At 36.3% G+C, this 12,361-nt stretch overlaps 1 protein-coding gene across 1 annotated transcript; it reads left to right on the plus strand.

The window, feature by feature from the left end:
- Positions 1-10,752: 10,752 nt before the first annotated feature.
- Positions 10,753-11,244, plus strand: LOC131050347 (pathogenesis-related protein 1-like). The gene has a single exon (XM_057984509.2). It carries the CDS (start codon positions 10,753-10,755, stop codon positions 11,242-11,244), a length of 492 nt encoding a protein of 163 aa, XP_057840492.2.
- The last annotated feature ends 1,117 nt before the right edge of the window (positions 11,245-12,361 follow it).

The raw sequence follows: 12,361 nt of genomic DNA on the forward strand, positions 1-12,361 counted from the left end.
GTGATGATATTGAGGAAATTCTCGATGAGTAGCTAATAATTCTATTTAATACATTGTATTATAATATTGTAAAGGTCCCAACTTTGAAATTTTTCCCTCACCTTCCACAAATTGGTTTTACATAAACATTGTTCATTTTGTATAATGAAGGAATCATTTGGAAAGGACCAATAGTGAATAATTTGTTATTTTATAATTGACTTTGCTAAAGTCAATGATCATATTGAATGCTCTTTGCAAATGCTTCAACCTATATTACTATTAATGAACATCAATCTTTAATCTTTGACATTTTGAAATGTATTCACTAATGCTACCCTTTGGCTCCTATACTTAAGATTATTTTTTATGTAAGTTTTGGGTACTTAATTGACCATGTTGTATCCTAACAACCTATTAAGAGCATCTCTCTCTCAAATTATTTTTCTTATTTAGTGATTGAGCACTCCCTTTGTGATTTTTTCACACTCTTTTAGAAGAGGAATTCAACTTCAAATGTGATCCTCATTGCTTCAATATCTTTTATGAATCTTCTAGTTATAGTATCCAATAGAGGCAAACTCAATATCATCATTAATCCATAGTCCTAAATTTTCTTTGGATTGATTATTTTTGCTAGAAGTGCATTGATCATGGGCTTGTTTTTAATTTTCTACGCATTCCTTCTATTTTTCAAGCTTCTTTAGCTACTCTATGTGAAGTAATAATTTTTTAAAATTGAAAAAAGTTATCTTATTGAATAACTAACATTTATTTCCTTAATGAAATAATAAGTTTGTTCTAAAATTATAATAGCCACTCATGTGTATTTCTCCTCCTATTGGGTGTCTTTGAAATTCTCCTACCAAAATCTTGAAAAGAAATTAGGTAAATTCTTTGAGATTCCTCTTTTAACCATAGAGAGTTTCATAGGCTTTCATCAGAGTATTATTTATTCCCACATGAGTTAAAAGCCTAGGTTCACTATGTATTAAGTCCTAGGATGTGGCTCTTTGTTCCAAATACATCATTAAATCCATTGGTAATAATGAAGGTTCAAAAATTATTGTTTAGCATTGCATTTTTTTATGTTTTCCTCTTGGGAAACAGATCTATAAGGGGATTGCCCTTCACACACTTCTCATTATGAATGATCATCAAATTCAATTGACTTTTGTTATAAAAAATATTTAGAAATATAGGGAATTTCTGAAGCCTTATCTTCTTTAGATCGGAAATAGATTCTATAGTGGTCTTTTTATTAATTATCAAACTCTCCAATGGTCCTTGCTTTTTGTTAAGATTGCCCCCTTTGCTCAAATTCCTTGAATCTGTACCTTTAGTTGTTTCCTGGAAGGAGTGAAGGTTCTTCTTTTATTTTTTTTCTAGAATAACAATGAACTTTCTCTATTATCTTGAAACTATTGACAAGTTTCATTTGTTCACTCAAGACTAGGAAACCTACCATAAGATTAGTGCTTTTGTTCACAAGTCATTATCCATAGATTTGGGTTTAAAATTTCAAACTATAGTGGAAAGAATAGAAATTATATCTTGACATATTATTTCACAATCATAAGCCTCACAAGGGTATGGTCCCTAGTTTAAATAAAAGATAGTTAGTTCAATCTCTTTTGAGTATTTGACATCTTAGAGTAACCACTATCTAGTCAACTATTATATTCACCCACATTGCTCCTTTTGCTTGGTTTTCTCTACTACTGTACCTTCCCATTTGTTCTAGACTCATCCATATTGATTAAGGATGTAGTATGTCCTTTTCCTAGTCACCAAGAGATGCTTATGCATTTCTTTTTGTCTAGTCCCAAGGTTTGAGCGTCTTTGAACTAGATACATGATTTGTTCAAGTATTTTCAACTTGATTCTTTTTTGTGAAATTTGGTTTTATTAGGGAATTGGCCTCGAATGACTTTCAAATTCTCTGAAATTTAGCACCATGTTAGGCTAGAAATTATTTCCAATATTTGGATGGATAGAAAATTTTATTTGTTTTCTTGCAATATAATTGGTACCAATTCCTCACTTTATAACTATGATTTTCTCTTATGTTTCTCTATAGATATAGATATAGGTATAGGTTAACTATGTTTCCCTTGAGGTTACACATCTACAAGTGCTTCTCAATACTAAGCCAATGCCCTTTGTACTATAGAAATAGTTTTCATAACACTTGCCTCCAGTTGAGGTCAATCTTTTCCTCATGACATCATTGGTGGCAAAGCCATTTTGCTTGTCAAAACCACGTGGCCAATCTCAAGCCTTTGAACTACATGGAAGAAGAAACAATCCTCAACAAAATTAGCATCAACATTCTTACCACCACTTTGCTCCTCTAGTTATTGGTCATGGTCTGTGAGGTGGCCAAGATTCAACAAGTTTCTCAAGTTGGTTTTTGGTGTTTATCTTATTCATAATAATAAAACTGATTGTAGCACTATGAAAAAGACACACATTACACTTAATTTTTTTATCATATAAATGTAAAATATTAAAATTTATAAATCATAAATTTAAATGTTTCTATTTAGCCTCAACTTATGAGTAACTTTTTAAAATTATTGAATATATTATATTTAGATAATTATTTCATTTAAATAATATTTTTATAACAAACAATTTTTGAAGTATAAAAATTCAAATATCTAATTAGTCATTATTTAGATTAAATATTTATCTTAATATTCATTAAAATATATTAAATGATGGTTGGTTCAACGAAACAAAATAATACTTTAATTTGATATCTTCTAGTTTCTTTATCAAAAGGGTCCATGAATTAGATATTTTGGTACCATTTTAAATGAACTATAATATGTTAAAAAGATAAAAATTAAAAAATACTGAAAAACTTAATTTGATGGCATGCATTTTTTTTCTTACACCTTTGTTTTTTATTAGGTTAAGCAGGGAAAGGGCCCTGGCCCATTTACACTGAATAGGAAGCGAGATTTTGAGATGGCCCCAAACCCTTGTGCAAAGAAGAATAACTCCTGGACATGGGTTTTAGAAAGGACCCACAACCTTCATGGGTTTTCAAAAGAACCCAAAACCTTCACTTCCAGAAATTAACTATTTCGAAAGAAAGTGAATAGATGACAAATAGACCATCCATCTACAAAACCTCGTAGGCAACCAGGTGCAATAGGAAGGGGAATTTTTCCAAGGTTCACCTAACCTTCAATAAGGGCTTAGAATTGGCTTTGTGAACCAACCAATAGCTTTGATCTTGGAGCCTCCACCAATGAACCACCTTCTCTCCAGTTGAACTCCTCTCCACCTTAATAGAAGAGGATCCCACCTCAATAGGGTCCAAAGAGAAGAGGACAGATAGAGGGACGCACCAAATAGGCCTTAAACTAGCATCTAAGCAACACCCATTGAGAGAATATCATACAGAGAAACCTCCAACTTCCTTTCCGAAATAGATCCCCACCTCAACAGGAGAAGTTCCCATCTCAATAAGGAACCAAAAAGAGAGTCGCACGAGAAGAATACACCATTTCAACAATAGGGAAACCATTAGAAACCCCACCTCAATAGGGGTAGCCATCACCTCCATAAAAGCCATGCTTGAAGGAACCCATCCAAGAGCATCATAGGCCTGACTAAAAGAGAGAGTGATAATTAGATCATTGACAAAAAAATACCTTAACCAAAAATAGATTAAGGTGAGAACGGTCCCATGAAAATTGCTAGCAACCTTCTAGCCCACAAGAAGAGCAGCAACAACAACATTTTGAAAAACAAAATGACAAAGGGAACCAGACATAGTGGAATGCTCTAAACACTAGCAAAAGCACACATAGAAAGGGCCCATAACCTTCCTAGAAAATAGGCTAAAGAAAAAAAGAACCTTGTTCCACAATAGAAAGGAAGCACTACATCTCCACTCCCAATGCAAGGAGAAACTCTGAATGGAAACCTTTGAAGGTGTCTCTTCCCATAGGCACAGAGGGAGAAGAGGACCATCCAAGTCCTTCTTCCACCCCTCAATCACCAAAGATGAATGGGGAAAAACCAGTAGAAGCCTTCCAACAAACAAAAAACCAATAGGGAACACCCTACCTGAGACAGTTGAAGACAACCTAAAACCCCAATCTGAGAACCAAGGGCGAAGAAGCTTCACTACAACACCATCAAGGGTAGCGACAACATCAAAAGAAAGAGCAATGCCTCTCAATTCCTTTCCTTGCAAACCACAAGCATCCCGCCAACACAGAGTACCCACTATAGCTGCAGGGCCAACCCACAACCAAGAACACATGTAAGCGAAAGTTGGAAAAACCATTAAGTTCCCCCCCCAGATGGGAGAAGGAAGATGGGAAGAGGGGCCAACTGCATCCTTCACAACCACAAGGAAGCTTCACAATAGTGCCAAGACATCCTCACCATCACCAAACACAACCACCAAGTAGCTGCAAGCATTGGTGGAACTTCCATGACTATGAAAATTCTATTGCAACTACTGATTATTAATTCCCTATCTTATATGGATTATTTGACTACCAAAAATTAATTCACAAAAAATATTGAAAAATAACACAATAGCAACTTAACAAATAAAATTATAGAAAGAAAATATGCAACACAATGAACACGATATTTTTGGGCAAATTGTCCTTGGAAAAACTTCGAAGGAAAAATCAATTTTGTAGATGAGGAATTTTATTAAACTTCAACAAATCAAGAGATATATAAGTTTCTTTCCTTTTACTTGCAGAATTCCAGCATTGTTCTCCTCCAGAAATTCTTCTTCCAATTTCTCTTGATAAAATTTCACTCTTGTTGTCTCCAATGCTATCACTGCGCCCTTGCTATTACTACAAAATTATTTTCTAAGAATGCAAATTCATTTGCTATCACTGCAAATGCTTCTCAAGTATGTGTTCTCCAAATGCCCAATGACCTCCTTTTATATTACTCTCATCGGAAAGCCAACGACTGAGATTTAATCTCAATAAACAACTGAGATAAATTAGACCTTAACAACCCATAACAAATTGGTTTCTAGATGACCCTAAAGGAATCACTAAATTAATTAAATAATTATCTTCACTCTAACCAAAGTCTCCAGAAAAACAATTATTTACTAATTCTTGGACAATGGAAAAATAGTTGTCCAAGCTACCAAAACTAAGACTCCCTCTTAGTGAGGAAGGTGTTCTACATGACACCCAACTTTTCTCAGAAGAAGATTAATTTTGCCTTCCACAATGCCTTTGTCAAGATGTTTGCTACCTACTAATCTATAGGTATATACTTTAACCAAACAATCCCCTACTGTACACAATCCCTGATGAAGTGATACCTAGTGTCTATATGCTTAGACCTATCATGAAACAAAAGATTCTCAAATAATCTAATACAACTTTGATTGTCATAGTGTATCATAGTAATCTCAACCCTTTGACCAAACAAGGCTACTATAAACTTCCAAAGCCATATCGCCTCACATGTCATCATGCTAGCTGCTATGTATTCTGCCTCAGCAGAACTCAGAACCACAGACTTTTTCTTCCTACTATACCAAGAGACAATTGTTTTGATCCCAAGCTAAAGCAACACCCTGAAGTGATTTTCCTATCCATTGTACTACCTGCCAAATCTGTGTCAGTATAGCCTATCAACTTGATACCATCACCTCAAGCATATCTAATCCCATACTCAATTGTACCACGCAAATACCGCAACACATGCTTTGACGTTGTCCAATGCACTCTCTTTGGCTCAAACATGAACTGACTAAGAGAGTTTACTACAAAGGATATATCTAGCCTGGTGTTGGCCAAATACATGAGAGATCTAATCAGCTTCCTATATAAGGTGGGGTCTACATCCTTCTCCCTGAATAAGTCTACCTTCTTGCAATTTGTGATCATAGGTGTACACATGGCTCTGCAATTCTCCATCTCAAACCTCCTCAAGATTTCAATGTTGTATTTCCCTTGTCCTAGGAAAATCTCTCCATCTGTCTGCCATACCTCCATGCCTAGAAATTAGTGCATAAGCCCCAAATCCTTCATCTTGAACTCTGCCACAAGGTCCCTTTTGCACTACTCTATGAGGCCTAGTGAACATGTTAGACACAAGTCATCCACATATAGAACAAGAATGAGAACCTCACCCCAAACCACTAAGTAGTAGAGGTTAGCATCTGCCTCACTTTTCACAAAGCCCATTCTCTATAAGTATCTATCAATGCACTCATACCACGCTCTAGGAGCCTTCTTGAGTCCATACAAGGCTCTCTTTAATCTGCACATGTGGGTTTCGCTATTGTGTGCTACAAATCCCTCTGGTTGTTCTATGTATACCTTCTCTTTCAATTCACCATTAAGAAATATCATCTGGACATCCATTTGATGGATTTGTCACCCCATCTATGCTACAAGTGAGATCATGGCTGGTATAGAAGTATACCTGGCCATTGGAGTGAATTTCTCCTCATAGTCTATTCCCTCCTTCTAAGAGAACCCCTTGGCCACATACCTTTCCTTGTATTTCTTGATGCTACCATCATCATCATGTTTGATCTTATAGATCTAGCATGATCCATCCACTACCCTATTTGTTGGTCTAGGCGCAACCTCCCACATATCATTTTTCATTATTGAGGTATATTCCTCAACCATCATATCTCGCCATACCTATTTTTGTGTGGCTTCCTGATAGTTTGAAGACTCGCTATCTACTAACTAACTAACTAATGCAACATAGTCATTAAACGTAGCTAGTTGTCTCCACTGTCTATTACTCATCCTAGGAGTTCCCAAAAAAATTTGAGTATCCCTATGTGTTTGTTGAACCTCATGGTTCCTATTGCCAACTATAGAGGATGAAACATCAACCTCCATGTCTTCTTGATGCATCTCATGGACTTGTTGCATCTATTACTCCATATTCTGCAAACTCTCAATGCTTGAGACTATGCTTGTGCTAGTAATTGTACTGGCATTTTGTTGTCCTTGATTCAGTTGAACGATCCTTGGGGCTTCTGTTGGCTGTTCACTCTGTTCATCTGCTAGCGAATCTCTAGAACTCCTAAATGACTTTTCCTCCATGAATTTGACATCACGTTTGACTATAATCCTCCTAGTCCCTAGAATAAATATTTGATATGGCTTTGAGGTTTCACTGTACCCCACAAAGTACCCCCTCTCTGCAGTCTGATCTAACTTGGAATGTGTGACCCTTGGAATGTGATAATATGCCAAACTTCCAAATATTCTGAAGTGACTGACATCTAGCTTCTTCCCTAAGAAAGATTCCTCTAGTGTCATCTTCCTGAGTACCTTATGCAGAACCCTATTCTGTATGGATACTGTCATACTACATGCCTCTTCCCATAATTAATGTGGCATGTCCTGGTCATGTAGCATAGCCCTTTCCACCTCTAATATAGAATGATTCTTCCTCTTAGCAACCCCATTCTGCTGCAAGTTGTAAGGAATGGTCCACTCTCTCTTGATTTCTTCCATAGTACAGAACTCCTGGAACTCTTTCCCTTTGTACTCACTTCCATTGTCTGATTGACAAACCTTTATCTTCTTGCCTATCAAATTCTCCACAAGAGCTTTGAACTCTTGGAAGCAACTGAAAACCTCATGCTTGGTCTTCAAGAAGTAGATCGAGGTCTTCTTGGAGAAATCATCAATAAAAGTAACAAAGTACTTGTATCCTTTGAGAGACTTAATCGACATTGGTCCACATATATCTGAATGTACTAGATCAAGAACACCCTTGGATCTGGTGTCACTCCTTGGAAAAGTTACTTTTTCAAATGTCCCCAACACACATCCCTTACATACATCATCATGCTCTGTGCTCACCTATAGAACACCTGTCACTGTCTCGCAAAGAAATTTAAGTTCTCCATGATGTATATGGCCCATCCTCCTATGCCATAGCTCTCCTCAATCTCTAAGACTACTGCTGCTCATGAGTGCCTTAGGAGTATCAAATTGCAACCTATAAAGTCGATTGCTCCTAACTTGAATAGCTATAGGTGATTTCCATTCCTTATGCTTGATCAATACTTGTGTCCCTCTAAAGAGTACATTGTAGCCTTTATCCTAGAAATGGATACAAAAATTAGGTTCATACCTAAGCCTGACACATGCAACACATCATGAATGGGAACCAACTTGCCATTCTTCCTCTGAAATTGAACAGTCCCTTTCCCAACTGGATTGAGTTTGGACATGTTCCGCATAGAAATTTGGATTCTGATATCCTCCTCCTTATAACTGGAGAAGTAATCTCTAACTCCTGTCATGTGAAATGATGCTCCACTATCTATATAACAAACACTTTGTGAGGTTGAGCTAACCATACAAGCTATGAGTACAAACTCATCATCCATTCTATTGGAAAGCTCATCTGCACTTGCTAGAGCTGCCATCTTCTTCTTTCTTTTCTTATCGTTCTTCTTCCTTTGCGGGCAATCAGTGACATAGTGGCCAAACTCGTGACAACCATAACACTTGATCTTAGATAGGTCCTTTTTCTTCTCACTTTGTGGATTTGATCCTTTGCTAGACCCCTTCTTTGCTTTTCCTTTTGCTGCTATGGCAATGTTTTTCTGTTCTGCCTCACTTCTTTGACTTTTTCTACTGGTCCCACTAAAAAAGACTTAGTCTAAGCTCCTCTTGAGTGAAGTCGCTCCATAGTCGATCCTAACTCGGTCAAGTGTCTCATCCATTAATAACTTGAATGAAGACATCCCACTACTTAATAAACCCATTTAGGGCTATTCGTACTAGCTCGTAATCATTAGGTTTATCTCCAACAACTACTAACTCATCCTTGACAAGTCTAAGCCTAGTGAGGTAACTTGTAACATCTTCTCCCTTGTTCATCCGAGTATTCCTTAACTTTTCTCTAAGAATCAGCTTCCAGTTAGTGGTAGCATTCTAGTATAGATTCATAATGGTGTCCCACATTTTCTTCGCCCTATCTAACTCTGCAATATGCATAACAATATGATCCTTGACACAGTCAAGAATCACCCTCCTCGCCTTGGCATCTTCCTTCTTATATGCTAAGAGTTGTGTTGGATCTGAAGGTACACCTACAACACTGGTCACATATTCCTTGATACCATTCTCTTCAAGCAATAAAGAAATTCTGGCTTTCCTGACACCAAAATTTGAGGCTCTGTCCAATCTATCCTGATCTCTTAAACCTACTAAAGCTATCTCAAAAATAAAATTCTTCCTATGCCTATGCTAAGCCTTTTCTACCCTTAGATCGACTCTGATACCATGTGATTCTATTGTAGCTACTAATTATTAATCCCCTGTCTTATATGGATTATTTGATTGTCGAAAATTAATTCACAACAAATATTGAAAAATAACACAACTGCAACTTCACAAATAAAAAATTACAGAAAGTAAATTTGCAACATAATGAACACGATAGATTTGGACAAATTGTCCCCAGAAAAACCCCGAAGGGAAAACCTGTACAACAGATGAGGAATTTTATTAAACTTCAACAAATCAAGAGATACATAAATCGCTTGCCTCTTACTGGTAGAGCTCCGATAGTGTTCTCTTCCAGAAATTCTTCTCCCAAGTTCTCCTACTGAAATTCCACTCCTGCTGTCTCCAACGCTATCATTGCGCCCTTGCTATTACTGCAAAACTATTTGCTAAGACTGCAATTCATTTGCTATCACTTCAAATGCTTCTCAAGTGTGTGTTCTCCAAATGCCCAATGACCTCCTTTTATACTACTCTCATTGGAAAACCAACGACCGAGATTTAATCTCAATCAACGACTGAGATAAATTAGACCTTAACAACCCATAACAAATTGGTTGCTAGATGTCCCTAAAGAAATCACTAAATTAATTAAATAATTGTCTTCACTCTAACCAAAGTCTCCAAAAAAAACAATTATTTACTAATTCTTGGACAATGAACAAACAACTGGCCAAACTACCAAAACTAACAAGAGTAAAAGAAGGAAAGCCCAATAGAGAAAGGACAGCCTAAGGCCGTCCAAATTCGCCTCCTCATCGTCATCCCCTTCCTCTAAGCTCTTTGCTCCATCACTAGAAACCCTAACACTACCGCTCACACTCCGGCTCCCGCTCATCATCTAGTTAATATTCCTTTCTTACACAAAAATACTATCGACTCAAAAATAATTAAATGCAAGTGTGTAGAGGTTAATGATTGCTGCGTGAGTAATTATTAAAATATAAGACTCATAAATCATCTCCAAAGTCGTCTGTGGCTTTGCTAATGTCTGAAGCAACATGCATTAAAATAACGGGCACGTTACCCCACGTAAACGGCCGTCACGTTGCTCAACGTGCCTGTTGTTTTCAGCGACCCGCTCTTACAGAGTCGGCTACATTATTAACGCCAAACAAGGTGTTTTTCTAGTTGAATAAAACTTCTTAAAACAAAATTACGTTTAAAATCACAAAACTTGTGAGCAAAGCCAGCAGGCATAAGACTAATAACCTTAGAAATGAGGGCATACTGATTCTTTTCTCTGGAACACCTTCTAATTTAATCAATAATTTACTTGAAACCTACAATTTCAATAATTTCGTCCATGTATTTAAGAAGACAGTTGTTGCATAGCATTGTCATATCTGAACCTCTCTTACAAATTGGTTATTAATTGTTAGTGTTGAGTAAGATTTCATCTCAATCTCTCTTATAAACGAATTATCAATTTTCATCAACTCTTAACAGTTGTTATTGTGAGATTGCAAGTTATATTGTTTCAAGAATGAGTCGAGTTTGCCAAATACTCCTAGTCTTGTTGTTGGTGGGGTTATTAAGCCGTGTAAAGGGCTTGACAAACTCTCAGGACATTGCGGACTTCACTGATCCACAGAATGTGGCGAGAAAAGCCGTTGGAGTTCCAGCGCTTAAATGGAACATCACAGTTGCCGCTTTTGCTCGTAATTATGCTAGACAAAGAAGAAATGACTGCCTACTTGAGCATTCAAAAGGATCGCCCTACGGTGAAAACATATTCTGGGGCAAAGGCCCAAACTGGACACGTCGTCAGGCGATTAATGCTTGGATTGATGAAAGGAAGTGGTATATCCATGCCAGTAACACTTGCACAGGCCCAGATTGCACACACTATACTCAGATTGTGTGGGCCACAACCAAAAGTGTTGGGTGTTCTATTATGAAATGTAAGAGCAATGACACATGGGTTATATGCAGCTATGATCCCCCGGGCAACTATATTGGCACTAGACGTTATTGATTGCCTGAGTGTAGGCAGCTAATTTTATCGTTTGTAATAGTGTAGGGATGAACATATAGAATAACGCTGCTGCCATTATCCGTCTTCGTTGCTTTGGCATTCATAGTACATTGAAGTCTCATTGGGTTTATCTCTGTATATCAGTAAAGCGAATTTGAATTCCTCTGCCATTGAATCATGGTATGAAGCCTGCAACTTGAAAGACGGTAGTTATTTTGGTTTTGTAAGTTAAAGTTGAAAAATTTAAACTGCGTGTAGATTTTATTAGTCTGCCTTTTCAGGCAAATGATGATTTGCCTAATTAAATTCAACTCAACTATAGATTTGGTTTTACTTTCTATATAGATGGTAACATTGACTGGAATTATGAATAATCCTTTTAATCTACGTAAATATGTTCCAGTAATAGAGAAAATGTTAATCTCTTTACACAATATTCTAATGGCGTTTAATAATTAATACTTCCTGAGAAAAAACTTTTTGAAAACTTTAAGATTTTCCGAAACCGTAATCGAAAGTCCCTTATAAGATGTTGCACTCATGGACTTCTGTTTAAGAAAAACGTCTTTCATCAAGAACTGATTTTCAAGAAGTTTCTCATCACATTGAATGATATTTTACTTAGATTAACATTCTAAATTTGTTCATTCTGTTTAGAACAATAATCAGAATTTAATATTTGAAAGTACTTATTCTTGAATTCTACCGAAAGCATTTTTTAAGTATTCAGATGTTCTTGATGAAAGAAATATAAAATTGGAAAACAAATAAACTATTCTATTGATTCAAGAGATTACATAAGCTTCTTGATCAACTGCTCAAGGATCAGACTAACTGATAGAGAATGAATTACAACTGTCTCATTAAATAGAGGTCTTAGATACGTCTAGATTTTGGAAAACTTGTATTATTAGAAATAAAGCAAAAACTAAAACTAAAAAACTAAAACAAGTTTTATGCATAATCATCCCAAATAAAGCTGAAAAACTAAAAGCATAAAACTATGCAAGTGGGAGGAATTAGAAAACAATATTCCAACACTTGATTCTCAGAAATCCAGATGTTGTTGACTCTCTAAAAGCATTGAGACCATACTTACATAACTTTTCATTATTCT

The sequence above is a fragment of the Cryptomeria japonica genome, chromosome 5, assembly GCF_030272615.1.
Source record: "Cryptomeria japonica chromosome 5, Sugi_1.0, whole genome shotgun sequence".
NCBI lineage: Eukaryota > Viridiplantae > Streptophyta > Pinopsida > Cupressales > Cupressaceae > Cryptomeria > Cryptomeria japonica.